The 25,148-nt window shown below is 36.3% G+C and overlaps 4 protein-coding genes and 1 long non-coding RNA gene across 5 annotated transcripts; 2 read left to right on the forward strand and 3 right to left on the reverse strand.

Moving 5' to 3' along the window:
• Positions 1–4,329: 4,329 nt before the first annotated feature.
• Positions 4,330–4,707, reverse strand: LOC106328561. Its single transcript, XM_013767033.1, has one exon. The coding sequence runs from the start codon at positions 4,705–4,707 to the stop codon at positions 4,330–4,332; it is 378 nt and encodes a 125-aa protein (XP_013622487.1).
• Positions 4,708–8,232: 3,525 nt separating this feature from the next.
• Positions 8,233–10,569, forward strand: LOC106301374 (probable hexokinase-like 2 protein). Its single transcript, XM_013737757.1, has 8 exons — positions 8,233–8,527; positions 8,594–8,744; positions 8,827–9,081; positions 9,149–9,307; positions 9,376–9,474; positions 9,560–9,690; positions 9,774–9,855; positions 10,204–10,569. The coding sequence occupies exons 1-8, from the start codon at positions 8,250–8,252 to the stop codon at positions 10,519–10,521; spliced, it is 1,473 nt and encodes a 490-aa protein (XP_013593211.1). The 5' UTR covers positions 8,233–8,249; the 3' UTR covers positions 10,522–10,569.
• Positions 10,570–11,032: 463 nt separating this feature from the next.
• On the forward strand, positions 11,033–12,098 carry LOC106299004 (cytochrome c oxidase subunit 6a, mitochondrial-like). Its single transcript, XM_013735135.1, has 4 exons — positions 11,033–11,352; positions 11,464–11,570; positions 11,645–11,687; positions 11,802–12,098. Exons 1-4 carry the CDS (start codon positions 11,238–11,240, stop codon positions 11,843–11,845), a joined length of 309 nt encoding a protein of 102 aa, XP_013590589.1. The 5' UTR covers positions 11,033–11,237; the 3' UTR covers positions 11,846–12,098.
• Positions 12,099–17,508: 5,410 nt separating this feature from the next.
• On the reverse strand, positions 17,509–18,329 carry LOC106299398 (EPIDERMAL PATTERNING FACTOR-like protein 2). Its single transcript, XM_013735494.1, has 3 exons — positions 18,055–18,329; positions 17,934–17,968; positions 17,509–17,861 (listed from the first exon to the last, which is right to left on the reverse strand). The coding sequence occupies exons 1-3, from the start codon at positions 18,134–18,136 to the stop codon at positions 17,610–17,612; spliced, it is 369 nt and encodes a 122-aa protein (XP_013590948.1). The 5' UTR covers positions 18,137–18,329; the 3' UTR covers positions 17,509–17,609.
• A 4,053-nt stretch (positions 18,330–22,382) lies between these two features.
• On the reverse strand, positions 22,383–23,303 carry LOC106298568. The gene is made up of 2 exons (XR_001261498.1): positions 23,149–23,303; positions 22,383–22,904 (listed from the first exon to the last, which is right to left on the reverse strand). It is a non-coding gene; the product is annotated as an uncharacterized LOC106298568 (long non-coding RNA).
• Positions 23,304–25,148: the final 1,845 nt, after the last annotated feature.

The raw sequence follows: 25,148 nt of genomic DNA on the forward strand, positions 1-25,148 counted from the left end.
AAAAAAAAATATAAGCATACCATCATTAATTTATGAACCCATGGTCTATAAGGGAGTTTTCTTTTGATTTTTTTGGTAAACGTTTTCTTTTGATTTTAAAATGAAAAGGCTAAACTTATTAATAAGTATAAATTATCAGAAATTATTTGTTTGTGTCGTTCCGAACTTAAAAACAATTGGTCAAATTTTATATTTGTTTTGTAAGTACTTTATTGTTAATCATTTTGTTATTTTCGTTTCTTATCGTTTAATTTGTCACCCCAAGAATTTTATTTGTTTCGTTTATTTATTGGACAAAAAAGAATTATATTTATTTCGTTTGATTCGTCTAATCTGATTACTGTTATCACCTGAAACCTACATCCAAGTGGAACTTACTGTAGATGTGTATACATTTGTCGCAATATATAGTATGATCTACTGAAGATTTAGGTGAATCTAGCTAACTCGATAGATGTATACAACAGAAAGTACACTACTTTATAGTTAAAAAGATAATGACATGCTGGACATAAATCTACTGTCAAATCTATTAGGAACTCTGCTCAAAATTATTAATAGATGATGTTTAGTTATGATGCTTGTTTTAGTATTATTTTCTTATTAGTCTTATAATTATTGCTACTGTTACTATTATCATCATTATTAACTTTGTTTTTAGAAGAAAAAACAGTTTAACTAACACTATTATTAGAGATACATCCAAATTTTTTTAACCGTATCCTTCCCATTTTCTTGTAATACCGTAAATTAGTGTGTGTTAAACAATTTAGAGTTAGTCTTATACTTGGTCTTCATTCTCAGATGCAGCTTGGGACTCCTCTTCAGGTAATTGCGGTTTGGGCTGGCAACTCCGAGACTCTACGGATAGTTGCACAGAACAGGGTTCCTCTCACTGACGTTTCGTTCCCTCGGCTCTTGTGGCGGAGGCGCTGGCGGTTAAGGCTGCTTTGACGGCAGCTACATCTTCTCAGGTCTGTAGCATTCGTGTCTACTCAGACTCAAAGTCTCTCATCAAACTCTTGAACTCTCAGGATTGTGATGTTAGCTTGAAAGGTGTGCTTCATGATATCAATTAAAAAACAATTTAGAGTTAGATGGTGGATTGCTTGAGCAGGATCAAGTTGACATTGATGAGCTATATACACACAGAAGAATATGTAAAACATAATGCATGATCTATGTATAATGAAGAATTATATGCAATTATTAGAATTTATATAGCTATGTAATTTGTTAGAATCTAATATAGCTAGCTAGTTTTTTTTTTTTAAAGAATTTAATATAGCTGGATAGCATTTTTTATATACGTTACTAGAAGCAAGAGACTGAGTTTTCGTTATCAGGAAATTATGTTTTAGAAGACTTTTACATGACTCTTCCAAGTTTAGAAGTCAGAATATTAAGTTGTTGACTCCATCCTTCACGTGTTTCATGGAATTTGGGTTGCTGTCTAAACCCATTGTTCATCCTTCACGTGACAACTCACCTATCTTTTTTCTGTCGTCAGTTGTGATAACTCTCTGTTCTCTCTCTGCCTTTTAATATTAAAACAACTAATTTGATTTAATAGAAAAAGAATAGACGAATAAACAAAGGGAAATTCCTTAAGAACCGGGTTACCAAATACATATTAAATTGAATCTAAAACGTGGGATATCACTATTTTAGTATATTTTTGTTTACGGGCTCGATGATGTCAAATTAATGTGAAACCAATAATACATCTGCTGAGTTCGGATATTCCGTTGTTGGTCCAGACTACTCAATGGTGGTAAATGGTAATATATAACCCAAAAATGAAAAAGAGTGGTTCAACTCAATGACGAAGTAATCTCACCAATACTTAATTAAGATGCAAAAATTATAATTATATGATGATAAAATATAATTAAGCAAGAACATGACGCACCGTCGAGATTTGTCCTTATTGTTATATGGTTTTTGGACGACGTATCCTATCCAGATCGCACTATCAATCCGTAACCATTACATCACTTTAACCTACAATATATATACTAAAGTTATGGTCTACTAGACTACTAGTGTGTTTTTTTTTTGAACAAACCTTCATTAAATAGATTCATCATCAAGCCGAATTAGAATTTCATCAAAGCTATCTTTGAGAGAGCATCAGCTTCCACATTGAATAGCCTTGGTACATGGGAAAACAAAATAGATTTCAACCGAACTTGAAATGGGCAAACATTACAAAAATTACGTTTCATCAAAAATATTCTCAAACTAAATTAAATGTTATCGTATCAGGTATATGAGTCTAATCAATGTTGTTCAGAGTAAACCACTCAAGGTGGGCTAGTGGTAGGAGGGATTTCAGGCTGAGGGTGCAATTCCCAATACTCCTGGGTTCGAATCCCCGCGGCTGCAAACAACTTGAGTGGCCACGAGGGGATTTACATGGGCTCCTCTCGCCCTCCAGACCGCTTCGCGTAAACAGGGGCCCTTAAGTGGACGCTTAAAAATTCTGTAATGACATGGGCTTAGGCCCGGTGGGTTAGTCGATCGCGCTTAGCGGTCGGATACTGGATTATCAAAAAATGTTGTCCAGAGTATTTACCTATTGTATATGTATTTATTGGTTGAAAAAGTAGAGGATATTAAAGAACGTTATATATTTGAACTAATGAGTTTAATTGGGTTGATCCATTCTCTAATATCTTAACGCCTTTGCTTATTTCCTTCTCCCTGAATCTGTGCTGACCACAACGACTCTATAGCTCAACGAATATTTATGTCCCTAAATTAGGCGTGAAGCGATAGAATGACTGTTCTAAAAGTGGGTATCACATAGGAAAAAAAACGATAAAATTTCTTATCGTAAATTATATGGAGTCCATAAAGTGAAGGTATATTTGGTTTTAGCGATGCGTACGGCTAACTACTTTTTTAATTCTTTGTTTTTGAACAAGTACTTATGTCTATGGATTTTCGGTTCGGTGGCTATAATTTGTTGCAATTTTTGGATATCAAATCATTTATGTTTTTTTTTTTTTTTTTGAAACACATACTTTCATTCATTCAATGCTCTAAACATTGTTTGGTGAGACCATTAAGGCTAGCTCGGCAGACAAAACCTGCTTAGCCAAAGAGTCTGCATCTCTGTTTCAATATCAAAGAAACAAAATCAAAAGATAAAGCAACGGCTTCAATATCAGCTACAATGCCGTAGAGTTCTGCCATCAAATCATTTATGTTTGTTTCTTTCTTTTTGTGATGAGTTTAATAAGAAGCTGATTATTACACATGTTAAGTGGTAACAGACTGGCGAGAAGGAGTAAACGTTGTGGTGTAAAGCTGTAAAAAAGAATCGCGTGTTTCATGTGACTCTAGTTAAAATCAATGCATAACATTTTTTTAGTTAGGACTTAGGACCTGATCAAAATTATAAAAACACTATATAGTTACAATTTTTCTGAATATATTTATAGTCTAAATGTCAACATCCACAGCCGTTTGATGAAAAAAAAAAAAAAAAAAAATGTCAACATCCACATGCTATGACGACACGCTCAATAAGACATATCACGTACTAAAGTAGCCAATCGCATTACATAACTGAAATAATAACAAAGTACGTAAATGGGGAAGTACTATTTCGCAATATATAAAAATGGAATGAAAACGTGGAAAATTCCTATAATTATCATTACCAAACCGGGGCACTTTGCTCTGTATATGTATCAATTTAAATAAAATATATAACGTGAAACTATACATTAATGTTAATGGTATGATTCCTACTGGTATGATTTGACCATGCACGCTCATGCATAGCTTTTCTAGTTTAAAAAATCATACTACTGCAAAAGGGATCGTTACAAAGCTCGTTTTTTTTTTTTTTTTTTATAAAAAAACAGTGCATTTTATTCATAAACTTTTTACAAAATTGGGAAAACGCCCCAACACAAAAGCAACAATCCAGACCGGAAAAGCCACAGACGGTCCATCTAACTAACCTGATTCTCACTCAGTTCCAAGCACTCTACTTCATCAAAAATCAAAGAACAAGAACCAAGCTGCAAGCAAGGAGTTCTGTCCTGGCTGAACTACCTGTCTCCGAATCAGTGGATCCAAACGGAGTCTCACTATCTGCTGAACTTCACTAATAAGAGTACCTGGAGGCTTCTCCACAGCTGAATGTATTCTTTTGTTCCTTCCCTTCCAAACCAGATACACTACTGCCTGAAAGATGAGTCTAATCATCATGTTCACATTGTTATCTCTCGACGGGGCCACCAACCACCTCAACACTTCCTCAAAACCTCGCGGGGGATTAAGTTGTAAACGTGAAACAAAGAAACCCCACACTTAATTGCTATAAGCACAATCGAAGAATAGGTGCTCGCGGTTCTCTTGATTACTAACGCATAACATGCAGGCAGAAGGAACCGTCAAGCCCCATCTTAAGAGTCTATCCCTTGTAACCATTCTATCCCTTGCTGCTACCCAAGAGATGAAAGCATGCTTCGGTATTCTCCCGGAGAACCACACTGCCTTATGCCATACTACTTCTACTGGATAAGGATGCAAGGCCCTCCATGTATCTCTAGCTGAAAACGTACCTGTACCTCTCCCCGGCTCCGGATACCAGACGTACGTATCATCCACTTCAGAGCTCATAATCTCCTGTGCAATGGTAAGTGCGATCATCATCATTGATCTCATGGCGGTCCGATCTAAACTCATGTCGTATAGTCAATTATAACATCTAAGCCGTAGCAGCCCTGATACCAAGCATTAGAAGCTGGAGCTTCGGGCCCAAAATAAATATGTGTTTTACCGGCCGTATAATTACCTTTGCTCGTCTATAGTGCAATGGTGGTGATGGTGTCACTTAATCTAATGGTAGTGACTTTTTTTTTTTTTTTTTTTTTTTTCTTTTTAACAACATTCGGAAAACGCCCCAACACAAAAGCAAACAACCAGACCTGATAAAGCCACAGACGGTCCATCTAACTAACCTGATTCTCACTCAGTTCCAAGCACTCTACTTCATCAAAAATCAAAGAACAAGAACCAAGCTGCAAGCAATGAGTTCTGTCCCGGCGGAACTATCTGTCTACGAGTCAGTGGATCCAAACAGAGTCTCACTATCTGCTGAACTTCACTAATAAGAGTACCTGGAGGCTTCTCCACAGCTGAATGTATTCTTTTGTTCCTTCCCTTCCAAACCAGATACACTACTGCCTGAAAGATGAGTCTAATCATCATGTTCACATTGTTATCTCTCGACGGGGCCACCAACCACCTCAACACTTCCTCAAAACCTCGCGGGGCATTCAGTTGTAAACGTGAAACACAGAAACCCCACACTTGATTGCTATAAGCACAATCGAAGAACAGGTGCTGGCGATTCTCTTGGTTTCTAATGCATAACACGCAGGCAGAAGGAACCGTCAAGCCCCATCTTAAGAGTCTATCCCTTGTAACCATTCTATCCCTTGCTGCTACCCAAGAGATGAAAGCATGCTTCGGTATTCTCCCGGAGAACCACACTGCCTTATGCCATACTACTTCTACTGGATAAGGATGCAAGGCCCTCCATGTATCTCTAGCTGAAAACGTACCCGTACCTCTCCCCGGCTCCGGGTACCAGACGTACGAATCATCCACTTCAGAGCTCATAATCTCCTGTGCACTAGGCAAACACTCCTTTAGTAAGGAAATTATTGGACTCCTGCTTCTACTTCGATCTAACCACCATCCCTCAGCCGTTAAGGCATCTGCCACCACCGCATCTATACTTAATCCCGTCACCTGCGGCCCCCTTTCTCCTACTAGATCAATCAAAGGTCCTAAGGAGGTCCAATTATCTTGCCAGAAGCTGGCGGTAATACCTGATCCAACCTCACAAACCACCATTGGTCTCGCAAGAGGTCTCAACTTGCAAATGGAACGCCATATCCAGCTCCTTCTCCTAGCTGGATCCAAGACCCAGAAATTTTCACCTCCAATTAAATTCCTCCTCACCCACGAAACCCATAATGAACCTCCAGCAGTAAAAATAAGCCAAATCAGCTTCAGACCTAGCACTTTATTCCAATCTGCTAGACGCCTCAAACCCAAACCTCCAGCTTCTTTGGGAGTACAAACTGAATCCCAAGCAATCTTTGCTCCTCTGGTTGAGTTAGGGGCTCCACTCCATAGAAAGGCACCGCACATTCGCTCCAGAATACTCACACACTCCCCCGGAATAATGAACATTGATGCCCAAAAGGAAATCGTTGAATAGATCACTGCTTGAATTAACTGGAACCGTCCAGCAAAGGATAAATGCTTGACAGTCCATTAACTGAATCTTGCTGCTATCTTATCCAAAAGAGGCTGGAAATCCGAGCGGGTCATTTTTTTTGGAGATAAAGGCACACCCAAGTACCTCAACGGTAGAGCTCCTTGCGAGATACCCATCTCATTCGCCAAATCTCGACACCTACTCGAGCTTCCTCCATCCAACAACAGCTCCGACTTCTGTCTATTAATCCTCAGACCCGAAATCAATCTGAACTCTTCCAAAATTTGCAAAATACCCCTGAGAGAATCCTCTGAGCCATCAAAGAAAATCAGAACGTCATCAGCGAAGCTAAGATGAGTAATCAGCGGCGCATCACACTCTGGGTGAATTCCAAATCTTCCTTCAATGGCTCCTCTGTCCAACATCTTCGAGAGCACATCCATAGCTATCACAAACAATAGGGATGATATAGGATCTCCTTGTCGAAGTCCTTTCTGCCCCGGAAAGAATCCTTTCAACTCTCCATTGATCGCAATGCTGTAGGAGGGAGTAGAAATGCATTCCTTTATCCATTCCACGAACATCTCTGGCATATTGAGAGCAGTCAAAACCTTCAGAAGAAAATCCCAATGCAGATTGTCATAAGCCTTTACTTTCTGTGGAAGCAAAGAAATAGCCGAGTGTTTTCAGATGCACTACACCACAAATTGTCTCCAGGTCAGTGGATCGTGCGATGCGTGACTGTCTTCTCCACCTCTCCGCTTCTTCTCTTATCCCATCCTTGTAACATTTCCTTTGTAAATTGTCTATTTGCTTGCTTTATCTTCTTTTTTTTGAAAAAACCTTTACTTTATCTTTCCCTATTTTATGTTGTAATAAGTTGGTTTCACTAACATCTTGTAAACTCACAAAATGGTATGAAATCTTAACATTAGTACTAAAAAAGACATCATACTACTCGAGTAAAAAATTGAGGTTTTGCTTTTATGATAATATATTCACATTTACATAGAACGTCCAAAATTAGGTTTTCCCCTCCTTCAATATTGCCATATTTATTGTTGTTGTTGTATAAATAAATTTATTAATATTTTAATATTTTCTATATAAATATCAGATATTTCGCACGTATTTACAAATGGAAATGTGGCAGGCATCGCACTCCCACCATGTGTGATACATCACGTGAGGTCACGTGCATATAATTAACCTCATATGCTATTGTCGTCTAAAAAGGTTTAGTACTATTTCTCATCATTTATATCTTTGTTTCAGTTTTGTGTATATCCTATTGAGTTAATGGGTGATTAGGATGTAAACATTAGCTCAACAGAAAAGACACAAAACTGAAAAAGACAAATGAATGAATGATGATTAATACAAACGAGTTAAAAATGTAAATGATAAATTAAATTTGTTTCAGATGAACAACCAATGTGACTTTTGTAGCTTGGGGTTGACTTACTACAACAGTTGGTTTTGTCATTTAAGTTTAATCAGCAGTAGCTTGGGGTTGACTTACTACAACAGTTGGTTTTGTCATTTAAGTTTGATTCATTTATATGATTTTTAGTTGACTTTCTTACAAAAGGAAATATTACATTTTGAGTTGATCAAAAACCATTCTCGGGAGAATGAGGGTGTGTTTGTAACCGAAGCAAAATTTACATGATGCCAGCCAGCTCCAACAGATACATAGACAAATCGAAATCAAACCAAATTTTAATAATATACTGCTATGTGTTTAATTACAATTAATGAGTTACTCTTTGCTTAAAACAGAAAAAGACCAACCATACTGATGATTAGAAAATAAAAATTAGTAAAACGATTTATCCGGTTTATAAAAAAAGAAAGTAAATAATAAAAAAAGTTGAATTATTCAAACTTGATACGCAAAACATGCTAACAATACTACATGAAGAGAACGCATCTTATCTTCGTGAGGTCACTAATGTGTTGATCGGAGAACGGAAAAAAAACCTCCATCGAGAAAATGACCAGGAAAGTGGTGGTGGTGGCCGTCACTGCTGCAACGGTTGCAGCTGCTGTAATAATAGGTCGGTGGATGCGGAGGAAGGAGCGGCGGCGGAAACAGACGCAACGCATTTTGAGGAAATTTGCTAGAGAATGCGCTACGCCGGTTTCGAAGCTGTGGATGGTGGCGGACGCAATGGTCGCCGAGATGACCGCCTCTCTCGCAGCCACCACCGCCTCGGAGAGTCGCGGTTCCCTCAACATGCTCGTTTCATTCGCCGGTTCTCTCCCTTCAGGGTAAGAAGAATCTCTGTTTTAGACAGAGAGTATTAGATGACCTAATTAACGTGTTTTAACTTGTAGTGATGAGAAGGGGTTACGTTATGGAGCTAACTTGCGAGGCAAGGAACTTCTATTGTTACGTGGAACTTTAGGAGGTAACGAAGAGCCTATTTCCGATGTACATAAGCAGGAGATTTCAATCCCTGAGGATGTTTTGAATGGTTCTTTCAAGGTATATAATATATCTAGATGGTTCCTTGGATTACACGCTAGGTTACTTGAAAGTTGAAACTGAAGTTTTTTTTTTGTTTTAGGAGTTGTGCGATTACATATCCTTGGAGCTAGTTAAATTCATTGGGATGAATCCTGGCGAAGAAACTGAAGACGTTAAGAATCTAGGGTTTACGTTAACACGCTATGTCGAGGAGATTAGGTCAGGTTCAGTCTCGGCGATACATAGAAAGAGTTTAGCAGATGGTGATGATGACAAGGTTTTGAAGGAGTTTGTGAATGATATGAATGAATCATTGGATAGACACGGTCTGAAAATTCGGATGAACTTGGCGCTGGTAAGCCGGTCTAAAGATATATAACTATTTTTCGATGATGTAATGAAAATATTGGTTTTGAGATCAGGTGGATGACACAATAGGAATATTAGCTGGAGGAAGGTACTATCACAAGGATACTGTGGCTGCGGTTACTTTAGGTATGGGAACCAACGCTGCTTACATCGAACAAGCTCAAGAGGTTTTGAGATGGAAATCAACGAAACCAAACGAGCCACAAGAGATTGTAGGTTAAGATACTTTCATCACACATTGACAAACCATCAAGTGATTGTGCATGGTACGATTGTATAGGTTATTAGCACCGAGTGGGGAGATTTCAGATCTTGTCATCTTCCTCTAACTGAATTTGATGCTGCTCTTGATGCGGAAAGCTTGAATCCAGGAAGCCACGTAAGAGCACTTATTGATTAGTTAACTCTTAGAAAAGGTCATTTTTGTGTGTGTTTGAGAATATTTTTGGTTATGCTTCTTCAAGGTATTTGAGAAGATGGCGTCTGGAGGATACTTAGGGGAGATAGTGAGAAGAGTGTTGCTAAGAATGTCCGTAGAATCTGCTCTATTTGGAGATATAGTGCCTCCAAAACTCAAAACTCCTTACATCTTAGGGTAGCTACTAAACTTTCTGAGACTCTTATACAAGACTATAACAATCATTGTGACATAATGCAAGATTTTTCCCACGTGTTTAGGTCGCCGGATATGGCTGCCATGCATCAAGATATATCTGAAGACCGAGACATCGTAAACAAAAAGGTCAAGGAAGTTTTCGGGGTAAGTATCTTAAGACTTGTATTTTCAAGTTTTTTTTTTTTTTTTTTGCGTTTGCGTCTATATTAATTAAAACGTAATATACTAGCTTTTATGTTTAATAAAGTTCTCTTTGCAATTTGTAAGCGCAAAACTCTAAATAAAAACTGAAGGGGAAATGTTACAATGTGTAAACTATGTTAAATTGATACCAAGAACTAGGATTGTGTTGAAAACAAGCAGACGTTGAATCTTTTTTGTGTGAACTACTCGCATGTGGGTGAAAACTCATAATTTGTATTTTATTTATGCATTTTAATATGAAAACCTGCTAAAAAAAAACTAATGGCATGTGTATATAATAACATGCAGATCATGGACTCAACTCTTGCGGCGAGGGAAGTAGTGGTTGAAGTGTGCGATGTAGTAGCGGAAAGAGCGGCTCGTGTGGCAGGAGCAGGAATAGTTGGGATGATAAAGAAGCTGGGAAGGTTAGAGAAGAAGATGAGCATTGTAATAGTTGAAGGAGGACTTTATGATCATTACAGGGTCTTTAGAAACTATCTTCATAGCAGTGTTTGGGAAATGCTTGGCGACGAGTTATCAGATCATGTCGTCATCGAACATTCGCACGGTGGATCTGGCGCCGGAGCTCTTTTCTTTGCCGCTTGCGATAACGTTAAAATCTAGATGTGAAACGAAAAATGACAATCAGGGCGAATATCATTGTTTATTTAATTCTATTTTAATGGTTAGCTTCTAATTATTATTTTTTCAATATCTGTTACATTTACTTGCAAGAAACTAAATGCTAGTATTAAAATAGTTAGTTTCAAATTTCTTCTATTATATTTCTACTTGTCCACTTGCACTATATTAAAAGTCTACTATCAGTCATTAATTTATATAATTATTATTCTATCCGATTCATAAAAAATGTCATTTACACATTTTTCACACATATGAAAAAATGATTGAAATGCATTAGTTTTTTTTTAAGTACATCTATTTAACCACTTGAGATAAATAAATTTATTAAATCAATGTATTTTACAGTTAATATTCAGCTGAAAATGTGTATAAATTGCATTAAAGAGTAATAAATTGTTTTCTATATAAAACTTAGATTTTTTGGATATAAAAACATTTAATGAACTTTTGGTAATAAAACCATTACTAGACTAAGCGAGATTCCACGTATCGATCAATGGTCAAAGTTAAAGATATGATTTTGGGCGCTTTGATGAAGCTAGAAGCCCACTCTGTTGTAACAAAAGTAATAATATGTAACTGCAAGCATCAATGGCGAGATGAAACAGCCCACAAAGCACAAAAGCCCATTGGGCTTTTCAAGTAATGTTTGTTTTAGGGTCAGCCCTTGACTCTACACTGAGAGATCAGAGAGAATGGCGACGGCGATTATACGCTCAGCTCTTTCCCGAGCAGCAATCACCGCAGCTCCGAGGACATCCGTTGCTCCAAAGCGAAGATTCTCATCTTCTTCCGGCCTTGACGATGCTTGTAAGCTCCGGGTTTCTTAGTTTCTCGGGTTCAACAAATCTTCGATTTTTATTTTTATTTTTAAAACCATAGTCTTGATTTTTTTTGGTTGTTGTTGTTGTTGTTTAACAGATGAATCTGGAAAGTGGGAGAGCATAGCTTACCTGGGCATTTTCAGTTGCACTCTTATAGCCGCCTATGTTCTATCCGAAGGTCATCAACACGGCGAGGATCCTCCTGTAAGCTAATAACACTTGTATTGGAGCTTTTGATGGCTTTATCTCAGTTCACATTATGGTTTCTTTGTTTACAGGCGTATCCGTATATGCACATCCGTAACAAGGAGTTTCCTTGGGGTATGTAACTTTGTTTATATTGGGTTTTAGATGTGACAAAGATTGTGTCATTTTTTTTTTTTTTCCATAAGTCTTGGTTCTTAGTTACTCTGTTCTGTTTTTTGCTGTTCTTAGGTCCAGACGGTCTGTTTGAGGTGAAGCACAACGAAGGGCACTGAGATGTTGCGTCTTTGACATAGTCTCGTCTTACTTATCGGATTTGTTTTATAACTTTTGTCAACTAAGAATATGCTACTTTTGTTTTGTGTCATCATTAAAGACTCTGTGATTTCTTCAAATCTCTTATGATTCAATCTCAGTAAACAAGATTGTGTCAGTAATTTTGTTTTGTTTTGATATGTGGGTCTGATTTGCTTTGCTGGATTGCTAGATTCACTCTTGTTTTCATCAGTAATTAGTAGATTCCACCAGCTCAGTTTTTTTCTCACTGTTGATGTAATTCTTCTCTGTAGCTTCTTCATTACTGGTCCCTGTAGTTTTTTTCACCATAGCCAGTAAAGTACTGGACCAGACCGGATCGCACTGCAAGTTTCAGCTCGTGTTGACGCTTCTGTGCAACGACTCTTCGTCAAGCCGTAATGGTCCCCATGAAAGTGCCCTAACAATGACCTATTTGCTCCACTCACGCAAATGTCTAGTGTTTTTTCATTTATTTAAAATTCAGCATTAAAATGTATTTTACATCATTATTTTTTCCGATTAGATCAAGGATCAAGGAGATATTGGAGATTAAACAAAATATTACGATAAATAACATTTCTGACCCGTTACACTGGTTTTTTTAAGGATCAATTGCATAAAAGTACAACCTAAACGTAATTATAAATATAAACTAATTGCTTCAGTCTAACCAAATTACGTATACTCATATTTTATTAAAGTTTTGAAGATTTTTCATCTTACAGTGATATCGTACTCATGCAAGTTTTATTTTCTCCGTCTAATATAAGCTTTCAACTAATTTAAGAACCCTTCTTATAGCTTCTTTCAGAATTCCCAACCCATGTAAGCTTTAAGCCATGCACGTACGCATCGATTTTTTTTTTTTTTTTTTTTTTTTTTTTTTTTTGGAACATCACGTACGCATCGATTACCTCGTCCTTTTCATACATATAACAGTAGACAGACCGATCTAATATTGTCATATTGTTGGACATTTTTCAATATGAGTTGAGCTATGCTGTGATGGTATAGTTGTAAAAATGTCATGGAGGCTATACCATAAGTTCCAAGTTTTATCATGCTGTGTTCATTTATTTAATTAACCACAGGTGTGTCCACTAATAATGTAAACTTGGGAATGAATCAACGAATTGGTGCATATACATATTAACCGGCAAGATATATATATATATCCTTTAATAAAGAAACAAATAAAATAATAATATATATGGTACTGATAAAAAAGAAAGCATTGTTTATTAATATACATAAAACCAATATGTATAAACATTTGAGATGTTGACAAAAGAAGACACATTTGGGGGTTTGCTATTATATATAGATTAAAGACCAAAATCTATAGTGGACCATTGGAATCTCCTCCATTTATTTCCTGTAAGATTTGTCTTCAACTCTTTCAAAATAATTATTCTCTGCATTATTTAAATCAGTTTTGTCTAGATTACAAATATATATAGATATTATTGTGTATATATATATATTTATATTTATTTATTTATGCTTAAATGAACTTCTATGCTGTAAAATATTAACTTCATCCTGTGAACTACTGGATTCAAAACCGGATATATATAGTACGTATCAGAGTGATCAACTCTGCCTAACTTTTAGGTCATGACGAAATATGGTTAATGGTTGACCATTCATCCATATTATTTGAAGTAATGAAATAATCTATTCACGATCTCATATATTACTTCGATCGCACGTGGAAGCATTAACCATCTCATATATTATGATGAACAAAGGCATGTATCGTACAAGAACAATAAATTAGGTATGGAGCAATGGACGTTAAAATAGATCATTGAAACAGAGAAAGTGATTATGGATATGTCCAAAGTGCATCCACGTGATTGTACCTTGTCAACTGTGTGCTTTAACGATTTTATCTCCAATGGCTAAATCTCTAACCCTTTTATTTCATCCATAGTTTCAAGGAAGTAATGCAACAAAGAAGAGATCAAAAACAGTTGAACAAACGGTAAGAAACAGAAACAAAAAGAGATGGGAATGGCCATAGTATTTTATGCTTTGGAACTCTCATTTTTTCCTTCTCTGTCTCTTCTTTCGAGTCTTTTCATTTTGTCACTTTGCTTTTAATGGGTTCAACGATCGTGCGACAGTGTGCAATCAATCGTCTACAGAGTATAAACATATCATGTCGACGGTACGCGTATTAGCAAAAATGATTTAACAAAGACATAACGTTTTTTTTTTTTTGAAAAATAACAAAGCATAAAATTACATAAAAAAAGTTATATAATACAATAGAAAAATAACAAAGACATAAAGATACATAACAAATACAAAAGAACTAGAGTTCGACCTAGAGAAAAACTCTCTCAGGCCCGCATCCAAGACGTTTCCGATGGATCTCCCCTGCCACCGCCACGCCGCTCTTTCCTCCTCCCTCTGAAGTAGCTCTGCTCCTCTTATGGCCATGATGATGACTACTCCTCCGTCATGTCTCCGGCCCCTTCTAGATCTGCCGCGGTCACCGTGTTTGAACGCCCCGCTTGGATCTCTCTCTCCCGTCATCCCTCCGGAACCACCAGACCCGCTAGACGTTGCTCTCTTCCATGTTGTACATCTTCTCGCATGCTCCTCTTCTGATGCTGCTTAGGAATCTCGAAAAGTCTGCTTCAACTTCACTCCCTTTCACCACTGTCTCTGCTTTTACTCCGCCGGGAACCCGTGTCCCAGCTCTGTGAGCCATGACGTGAAGAGGATGAACTTCAGATCTATGAGTCCTGATGTCTCTGATCTTTATCTCCAAACACTCTCAACAAAGAACACTCAGTTTGAACACCAAGCTTCATCTCTAAACCTAGTCTCAAGGGCCTTGTCTATAGTTGTGCAAGATATGGATGTAAAAGTGGGTTTTTGGGTTGAAGAAAGTATCAGTTTCAAGCTAGTCTCCTTCCAGTACACAACAAATCAAAGTCTTGAGGACTGGCTTCTGATTTTTAAAGTACCGGGAGTGACTTGTTTTATCGATGTTCAACTCTTACCCTTATCCTCTGCTCATTGGCTCCTCTATCTTGGCAACATACCTCTCCTTGTTACTGGCGCATCCCTTCCAAACGACCACTACAACTTTCTCACTGTCGACATCCTCCTTCTGTGGTCAATAACCCAACGCCGCCGTCTCCATACAGCACCACTAGAGCCCATTAGCTGCATTATATTAGAGCCCAAAACCTGCAGGATGGCATCAATTTATGTGATCGGCGTGTCGGGCCAGCTTATGATTCTCAAGGACAAGAAGGTACTGTACCTCAAAATGCATCTAGTACTTTTCCGTTTGCGTACCTCTGGTTCACCTAGTCGTCCCCCTAATGGAGTGTTCCTTGTGATATCTCTTTCTCCACTGCCATGTGCTCTCATTCCAACAAATCGGAGAAACACTTCGATGTCCTGTGCAAGGAGACTCGACCGTACTGAAACACTCTGCCTCTTATCCTACGTTTGCTCAAACATGCTCAACCAGAGCGAGTGTGATGATAATATGCTCAGGTTTATCTCGGTTACAAACTATTGGCTTCGACACGGTAATGTTGAGGTCTGAAGTTTTGACACGATTAAACCATTCAATCTGTCATCTTACTCCATTGTCCTAAGCGTCCCTATGAAGGCTAAGTTAGCTTTTGAGATTTACCTAGTCTCGTTGAGAAGCATTGTTGAGTTTAAAACTAATCATGTCAACTTCGCTATCAAATCCAGTCATATAGGACTTCTTCCTCTTGGTGTTGCCCAAGGTCCTGGAGCTTCTCACCAAAAGCTTTTGGCAGGTAACAATCCAGCTGCTTTTTATTAGTGTATCAACGTCGATTCTGACTATCAATTGTTCTTGCAAACAATCGCCTTAGGGATTAGGGTGAAACTCCTCTTTGGGGTTCTTCGTCTTGCTGAGTTTGACTCGCCTCTTATAGGCTTTATCTTTCTATGTTTCATAATGCTTTCTACTTTCGTTGTACCGTCGAGCATGGGCTCTAGAATCTTCTATTTCAGTTGTAAACTCTTATGTTCCTTGAGCTTTTAATATAAGTTTGGTGTTAAAAAAAAAATACAATAGAATTAAGCAGTGATATTACAAAATGTTTTTATACCCATACTATGATAAATTGATAACGTGTGCTATAATTTCTGCATGTTAAATCTTATAAGGGACTCAAGATCAAAAATATCTTATAAGGGACTCATTTTGTGGATATCATATTAAATATTTGGAGCGGCGTTGAAGATTAGTTAAATCGGTAGCACTGTGGCAGGCGTATACTGACTCTGATTGACACAACATGGGTCTCCACCCAATTCCAAATATGTTTACTGATTATTCAACTATTGAGTTGCACTATTACTTAGTAATAAATGAAATGAAAACAAACAAAAAAATGAAGTAAAGTCATTCAAAGGAAAAACAGTAAAGAGATTCAGAACTGTTTGCTTTGCTTGATTTCTGAAATGGGTAAACCCCACAGACACAAACACACATCTTCTCCTTTTGTTTTGTCAATTCCCTTCGTCTTTCCACATGACCGATCCCATCATATCACACTCTCTAATTTTCCCTATGCCTAATAGTGTTTGTCCCAATCTCATATTAACTTCTACATGTTAATGTGTATATATTCCAGATGTTAAATCTGACAAAAACGAAAAAACATGCTATAACTTATGGCCTATAAGTAGAAATTAATCATTGACTTAAAAGTAGACATAATACCTATCATCGTTTTGTAATATGTAGATGCTGATTAATCATTTAATATGTCTCAATCTACGAACTATTGTATATATCATAGTACATCTATCACAATGTATCCATTAGTTTTCTTCCACTGCTCAATTAGTCAAGAGATCTTAGTTTTTTGGTTTCAGGTTTTCTTTGAATATTTCATTCAGGGAAATATAATAAATTACCAGCGGTCACTAAATAAATTACCAGTGGTCACTAAATAATTGAATCCTCTGCAGTTTGCACTACTGAAACAAGTACTAGGGCGCAGAAAATCCACCAGTGGTCACTAAATAAATTAATCTCTTTTTTGAGAAGATAAATTAATCTTTTTGATTAAAAAGTACAACCAAAATCCTATGTGATGACACAGTCGTTAAAACGGCGACGTTTGACGACAGCAAAACGACTGATTATTTGTCCATCATCTATGGAACTTTTTAATATTTTGACATCATCTCTATGGATATATGTATTATCGATGACAAAAACTAAGTATCAAGTATATTTGTGTGTTTATCAAATCAACAAATTTTTTTTGGACTAAACCAATAATGTTTCCAACCATAAAGCTCATATGAACATGTATAATGTATTTACATGATGCATACGTACGTGTGTGATGTAACTTTCATCCATAAAATTGGTATTTGTCAGAATCGTCTTGAAAATAGGTTTCCGTGCGTTCTGTTTACGATGCGTGTTCTTCTAATCATATTTCCTTTATTGTTAAAAGATTTTACTTTCACGATTCGTAAATTAAAACCCATTATCTATAATAACAAAAACAAATCAATTTTGATAACACAAGTTTTATTTATCTCTGTTGTTTGTTAACTACACTATAATAATAAACAACATCAGAATCAAAATAAACGCAGAATTTTTAGAAACTCTGAAGATTACAACTAAAGCATATATATATGTACACAGATATTTTAGAATTTGAACCCAAAAGCAAAGAAATAAAATGTATCGATCAAGAGTAAGAAATCTCTTTAAGGGTTATAGATAGAGTTACCACATTTGCATTTCCAGCTCATTGGTTTATAATTAGTACTGTCGTCTCCTCTGGTGTAATCAAGATTGATAATCTCAGAGGAAGGAGAGTGACGGAGCTTTGTTTGAGGATTAGTAGGAACTTGTATTGCTTCGCAGTGTCCACACGCACGACATCTCACTCTCTCACATCTTGGTGGACTTGATCCTATTAAACCTCTCATCAGCATCTTCAGGTCTTGATCACCTCCCTGTCCAAAATTAGTGACATTTTCAAAACCAATTTAATTTAAAAAAAAACTGAGGAGGTTGGAGAACTGTACAGTAGTGGTTTCATACGAGCTTGGCTCTGGTCTGCCTGAAAATGTCATAAGAAGTAAAAGAAGAATAAGATTTTGGAAATTTTGGTCTGAAAATATGGAAATGTGACGTTGACCCATTTACCATTAGCCATTAGACTGAAATAGGTCGAAATAAGAATCAGCAAAATCAGTAGACAACTTGACATTTTCCTGCACAACGCCATTTTCAGACACAAGGTCGGTTTGCAGTTTACTGGAGAAACAATCGGACTTTCTCTCTCTTCTCTCTCACTGCGTCTTGATGCGTAGAAGAAGATTTATGTAAGTAGGGAAACAAAAGGAGAGTGATTATTATCCTTTGAAGGGAATGTTTCCTTAAACTATACTACACGCACGGACATATATGCATGTAAGGGTTCTACATGACTTGACATGATATATATAATATATGAATATGATTTATACTTTTTTGTATCATCACATCGTCAAAGATATGTATAGAGAATATTTAAAGACGAAAAATTAAATCGTGACAATAAAAAAGATGAAAAATAAAAATATACCGGGACCCCCATATTTTATATACACTGTTTAAATTATATTGGGTATTACTTACTCCGTATCATTTTAAGTGGTGTTTAGGGATTTTTATTTTGTTTCATATTATGTGATGTTTTCGTTATTCTAGATAAAATTTAATATCATTAAAATGTTGTGACCAATTATAAAATATTGTATTTTTTTTTATTGGTTAAACTAATTTTGTTTAATGTTACTTTTATGTAATTAAGATAAACTTCATAAAATTTTGTATTTTTTTAATTTTTGTGTAAAAACCTTAGACACTAAGTAAAATGATAGAGAGGGAGTATAGCTTAACGAGAGTCGGATTCTATTAAATGTGTATGTATAGTTTGATACGTATGGCTAAAAGTTTCCGATAACAAAAATAAGGTGAAAAGGATAAATTACGTAGGTATAAAAGAGCAGGGTGAATAAATCTATTTTGACGTATAGAGAACATTTAAGATATCAAATAATTAACCAAATAAAAATACTAAAAATACCTAAGAAAGCTAAATTAAAGTTTTGAAACGATAAATAGATTAAGTTAAATTAGTATACAAATGAGACCATTATGAATCTAAAAGAAAACAAGAAATTGAAAAGATAAAGGTCAAAAGACAAGGTTGCTCAAAGAAAAAAAGGGTCAAAAGACTAGAAATTTGACGGGATGAGTCAGCTCTACTAGTTAGAGTTTTGGGGGCCAATTCCGAGTTCGACGCTAGTCGGAGGCGAACTGCTCATCCCTGTCACAAAAGCGGGTACTAGGCCTTCGGGCTCAGGGAATACCCTCCCGGGTGAAGCTGACCCGTTGCCTAACCGGGTCTATGGAATGATCCGCGAAGCGGGGAACCCTGGATTATAAAAAAAAAAAGACAAGAAATTTAAACGAAATTTGTTATTTTTGTAAACTTAAAATAAATATTCAAGGATTTTAATAAGAACTGACATTCTTCCACAGCTGTTTAGATTTTTCTTTTAAATTACTAAAGTACTTTATATATTATATTCTCAGTAATTTATAAAATTGAGTTGCTTTTTGAGTTCTGGTTTCTGCGGTTTCTTGTGGTAATAGACTGACTGGAGCAGTAAAAGGACCCACCTCACCTGACCGGCCAATGCAGTGCGTCCTTGCCTTTTCGCACTTTTCTCACCAAAATTCTTACATATTCATTATTTAAATAATTTCTGACCAAAAATAAATTGATTAAATAATATTCATATAGAACCGTGTCATCACGTTTCGCTTACTCTTTTTTTTTTTTCCCATCTGAATTTATCAAAGGAGGTTAAAAACCCAAAAGGTCAGGGCCCAAACATTACAAAAGCCCAAATACACAAGGCGAAAAAACACAACTAACATTATGGGCCAAAAGGCCCAACTTCTGAAAACCCTAGCTTGAGGAGCGCCGCTCGATCCGTGCGAAGCGCGCGCCTCCCTCTCTTCTTCCTTCAGCTCCGGAATCCGCGATACGACGGCTAACCGCGACGCCGTCATCGAATCTGAGCCGAAACCATTCAAAACCAACTTTCCACCGCGACTCGTATACAACCAACGCATACCGAGAATCATAACTAGTCGGATCTACGAATTTAATAGAGAATAAAACCGCCTACAATCGATCATCATCTCCGACATTCATGCATGCAGAACCAGATTCAGAAACGAGAGGCGGATTAACAAGAGAGGCTCAGATTCATAGATCGATGTGGGGTAACTCAAGAAACCAGCCGGCGCTAGCGGTGCTAAGAGAGCCACCGCCTCCCGGAACCAAAAGCCGGCGATCTCGGTGCTGAAGAAGCCACCGTCTCCCGGAAACAGAGATCGGCGAAGAAGATGCTGAGAAAGCCATCACTTCCCGAGACAAAATCGGACGGCCACCGTAGATAGGTGCGCCGCCGAGACTAAATCCAACAGATCTATAACCTAAAAACATAAACCCACGTTTAAAAGAAACTTGAAAAACAAGACCGGACCGACGGTGGCTAAAGGAGCCTCGCCGTCGGCCGGAAACCCTCTCTCAATTTCTCTCTCCTCTCTCTAACCCGGGATGGGAGTTTATGCGACACATATATTTCACGTTTCGCTTACTCTTCCCAATTCTTTTTTTTTTCAATGGTTAAAACAATTATATTCTCAATCGCTATGTGCAGTTAACCGCTGTTAAACATTTTCTTTTTTAAATCAAGCTTAAACATTTTCTATTTTAAACTTATGAAAACATGGTCGCTTACAAGTTACAACCAATAAATAAAAACTCAAACCCTGACCGTAATTGGCTTAAAAACCATAAAAGATACTGATATTAGGTACATGCCCATAACAGTAAAAAAGAGAAAGTTTGTAGATAAGATCGCCGGAGAATGACTATTATAACCCTATATAGGGCTATTGTATGCTCGATTGTTATTAGGAGATCACAATAGTATCCGTTAGAATATTTTAAAAAGATATCAAAAGATTATGTAAAGATTTGGGTTAGATTTATTTGGGTCACCTCGATATATGAAGAGTTATAGTGAGAGTTTTGCTTAAACCCCAGCCACATGTTTACTACTATTTTGTGTAATGACCATGACGATAACTCAAGCAGCATCGACAGAGTGTTAATCCTTTCTCTTTCTTTATATAACGGCGTGATGTTCATGAAACTTAGAAACGCTATGAATTTGGTTGTAAGGAAGAAGATACATACATATATTTTATATAAATATATATATATATATATATATATATATATATATATTTCAGATTCATCGGCATTCAATTGTTCACGTTCTAGTCTAGCATCTGATACTGGATTAATCCCAAGCTCCAAGTTTGATGAAATACATAGATTTGTGCAATCAAACAATTTTTTTTTTGAAATTAGTTAAAATTTCTCAGCAATTTCTTGAAACATTTCCAATACATATCCAACAAGATTGGAACTGTCGGGTTTTGATTTATCAAAATCCATCGATGAGTATTCAAGAATTATTCTGATAAATTTTCTGCGCACTCGTTATATCGCGAGATTCAAACGCCGACAAATCCACAGTTGTCGTACAATTGTCGGAGTGACCTAATTCAGACTATCCTCCGTTAATAACAGTTGTTGGAGTGCAGTTTTATTCTTTTAATGTAAGTGTTACAGTAACCCACGAACGAAGTTGCATTTCTTGCTATTATAATGGTTAGCCATCTAATAATAGATTTGGGTGCTACTAATTTTATTAACAATTTTAATAAAATGTTATATGCAATTAAAATGTTTATCTATGTGTATTCTTTGAAAATGTCAAATTGTTGGACAGCTAATATAATATATACACGGTTATAAAATGAGTTATTTGGGATAAAAATGATTTGTAGGGTAATGTCAGGTTATTAGACGGTTAATATAATATTTACACGGTTAACAAATAAGTTATTTGAGATAAAACTTGTTTGAATTCTGTATATCACATTTTTGATACTATAAGAATCAAGATCATAACTATAAGACCACGATTATCGGTGGGTTTTGATAAGTTTCTTATGCCAAAAGTCAAGTGTGGAGTCCACATAAAAGGAAAAACCACTCAGAAAAGATACACAATAAGGATCGAATATAGAGAGGTTTTGTCACTATTTGTGGGCCTTAACAACACGTGTCAGCTCTCCATTAATTTGATATTTTTTCAAATTAAAAAAAAAAAAAAAAAAAAACTAAGAAACTTTGAAAACGGTTTTACCGTTAAAGATGCTCTAACATATGAAATAAACATATGTATATTGTTTAAGTATGTGTGTTCATTGGTACTTGTCAAACTGTTGGACAGGTAAAATAATACTTACACCTTTAAAAAATGAGTTACTTGAGACTAAAATTGGATTTGTTGGTAATGTCAGATTGTTATACAGCTAATATAATATTTACACAATTAATAAACAAGATCTTCGCTTAAATGTCAAACCAAAGAATAACATGTGGTTTAAATAAGATTGAGGTTTAACATGTAGGTACCATACATATTTAACACACACACATGTATATATCAGACAGAGACACGATGAGTTTGCCATTATCTTTATCTTCTTCTTGATCTTCCTTTGTCATTGTCACAATGAGTTTCTCTATTTCAGCTTCCATATCTTCAACCTTGAGACAAGAAAAGCCTATCTCATGATCTTTCTTATCCTGATTGTGATTATCTATTTCAGATTCCATAGTTTCAACCTCGAAAGTTTCACTGGAGACGCTGCGGCTGAAAGATTCACCGGAGACGCAGAGACGGAGAGCTTGACTGGAGACGCAAAATCCGCAAGATTCACCAAGAGCTTCATAAGGGACGCAGCTGCAGAGAGATTCACCGGAGACGCAGCGAAAGTGGCGAGATTGAGATTTCAGTACACCACCAGAGCTTGAGTTTTTTCAGTGCACTGCTGGAGTATGATGCTTCTTCCTGCATATCAACCATTCATCCAAACAAAAAATGTCAAACCAAAAAAACATGGACTTGACATGAGAAGATTTGTGAACGGTTGTCAAAACGGAGAGAAATGATAGAAGATGATTCAAGTAATTATAAGTTGGAGCAGGTGAGAGAAGACGGGAAAGAAATATTTTGAAATTTTAAAGTTTGGAGCAAGAGAAAAAGATATGAATGCAGAGGATAAGATCTCATTAAATCTTTTGCAAGATATCACCTATTGAAATCGTAGAGTTCTTTACATCTAAATAGGGGTATCAGAGTCCAAAAAAAAAGCAAACAGTGTCCAAACAGTAGACTTTGGTATATAGCTAATAACGCATAAATTCTTTGGTGTGAGTCCTAATTTCTCATTACAATAAATAATCTACTTTTCAGAATATTTCAGAAAAGGTGTGGGGCTGAATAATTAATGATCCTAAGCCCATTTTTCGTGGGCTGGCTATTCTACTGCAACAATCATAATTCTACCCGGTTCGTACCATTCGGCATTTTGTAAAGACCATATTTTAGTCTCCTAGATGTGCGTTCGTATCCATGTCATGTGCCTGTTATCGGCTTGTTTCCAATTTATAGAGACCAAATAGATTGGGTAGTTCCACAACAGATACATAATAAGTTGGGTCAAATATGGAATACTATAAAGGCAGCAACACCTCTTCACATGGGCCCATCAATAAATTTCTAGAGATAAAGTTTCAAGCAAGTCTCTTATGTTGATATTTATGGCGGGATAGGTAACGCCAATGATGAGGATGGCAAAATATGATGAATGTGATGGGAACTTGGTTTTCTCTTTTCTAACGCATATGAGTTCTCGTAGTAGTAGCTAGTTTTAATTGTGGCACACTTGTGATGTAAGTCCCATTTTTGCATCCTTCGGGTATGTACCTGTGTTAGCAATTAATGGAAATTTATATTTAAAATATATATATATATATATATATGATGAATGTGATGACAAAAGTATGATGGTAATTAGTGGTTTATGATCATATTGTTAAGCTAGATCGGTCTTTGAGCGTCAATCTCAAAAGGCAAGAATCGATGGACCGACTTTAGGCTGGATCGATAATGGATCGGATTGGACTGCATGGATCGAGTTCTGATACCATGTTAAGCTAGATGGACTTTCAACCTAAAACCAATTGGTGATAAATGGAGTGGTTCATCTATCTTATATATTAGTAAAGATCCCTTCCAATATCCGATGTGTGACATTTATCCCTAAATACATACGAGATCAGCATGGGAACCACGAGTGGCTACAAAACAGGGCTTGATTTGATCAAAAAGTAAGTAATATTAGGTCCATTAGAGATAACTGGAATGGTCCAAATTTTTATATCTTCTCTCCGGGGAGAATTGATGAGTGGTAGTGGCTAAGCATCTTATAAGCTAATGCTTTCTCTTTTCGCTTCTTTTATATGCAACTTGAAGCTTCCATAATGACAGGTTTTTTGGCTGCTTTCATCTTTTATCAGATGCTTATAACATAGTTTATATATTCTTTAATTAGTAAATAGGAGAAGGAAATGAAAAGTGATGATGTAATTTGATAAACAGAAACTATATTGCAACAGTTCACAACTGTATGGAAGTTGGGACTTTTATGTATAAATTGGTTAAAAAACTTTACCTTCACCGTCCCATTTCTTGCTTTTATTTTCTTAGTTTCTTTACTGTTTATCTTAAACAATAGCTACTAATCTTAGACTCAATGTGAATAACCTAAAAGACAATATTTTTTATAAAAAACAAAATAAAACCATAGACAAAAACCATACAAAAACCTAAATCAAACCTTATTATACTGAAAGAAAAATCTAAACGAAACAATAGCTCTAACAGAATTCACACATAAAAAGAGATGAAAAACAGATTCCTCACTTAACTTTCATCTCATATATAAAAGAAAATTTATGCAGAAGAAATTTAATCAAATATCCACAGCAAAAAGAAAAATGAAAAAAGAAGAATTGCCACGATACCGCACATATTATTATAGTTTCTGATGTGTCAATGAATCAAAAAAATTATCTTGATTCAGTCCATATAACGTCACAGTCGCATGCGTCTAAAATGATAACAAGTTAGTAATAACAGCAGAAACTAACTGAGAAATCTTCCTTGCTAATCCTTTTTTTTGTTCAACTCTTCCTTGCTAATCAACAATCTTTTTTTTTGTTCATTTCGTTATCAATATTGGGATTTTAT

This window comes from Brassica oleracea, chromosome C1 (assembly GCF_000695525.1).
Source record: "Brassica oleracea var. oleracea cultivar TO1000 chromosome C1, BOL, whole genome shotgun sequence".
Classification (NCBI taxonomy): domain Eukaryota; kingdom Viridiplantae; phylum Streptophyta; class Magnoliopsida; order Brassicales; family Brassicaceae; genus Brassica; species Brassica oleracea.

What these genes read in the sequence shown, in the direction of transcription:
- LOC106328561 (XM_013767033.1), bottom strand. Translation starts at nt 4,707, where the DNA reads ATGAGTTTAGATCGGACCGCCATGAGATCAATGATGATGATCGCACTT.
- LOC106301374 (XM_013737757.1), top strand. Translation starts at nt 8,250, where the DNA reads ATGACCAGGAAAGTGGTGGTGGTGGCCGTCACTGCTGCAACGGTTGCA. An exon ending in TTCGGATGAACTTGGCGCTG is followed by an intron (nt 9,082 to 9,148) that starts GTAAGCCGGTCT and finishes TTTTGAGATCAG; the next exon opens with GTGGATGACACAATAGGAAT. An exon ending in GCTTGAATCCAGGAAGCCAC is followed by an intron (nt 9,475 to 9,559) that starts GTAAGAGCACTT and finishes TGCTTCTTCAAG; the next exon opens with GTATTTGAGAAGATGGCGTC.
- LOC106299004 (XM_013735135.1), top strand. Translation starts at nt 11,238, where the DNA reads ATGGCGACGGCGATTATACGCTCAGCTCTTTCCCGAGCAGCAATCACC. An exon ending in AACACGGCGAGGATCCTCCT is followed by an intron (nt 11,571 to 11,644) that starts GTAAGCTAATAA and finishes CTTTGTTTACAG; the next exon opens with GCGTATCCGTATATGCACAT. An exon ending in TAACAAGGAGTTTCCTTGGG is followed by an intron (nt 11,688 to 11,801) that starts GTATGTAACTTT and finishes TGCTGTTCTTAG; the next exon opens with GTCCAGACGGTCTGTTTGAG.
- LOC106299398 (XM_013735494.1), bottom strand. Translation starts at nt 18,136, where the DNA reads ATGGCGTTGTGCAGGAAAATGTCAAGTTGTCTACTGATTTTGCTGATT. An exon ending in TTTCAGTCTAATGGCTAATG is followed by an intron (nt 17,969 to 18,054) that starts GTAAATGGGTCA and finishes TGACATTTTCAG; the next exon opens with GCAGACCAGAGCCAAGCTCG. An exon ending in GCTCGTATGAAACCACTACT is followed by an intron (nt 17,862 to 17,933) that starts GTACAGTTCTCC and finishes AATTTTGGACAG; the next exon opens with GGAGGTGATCAAGACCTGAA.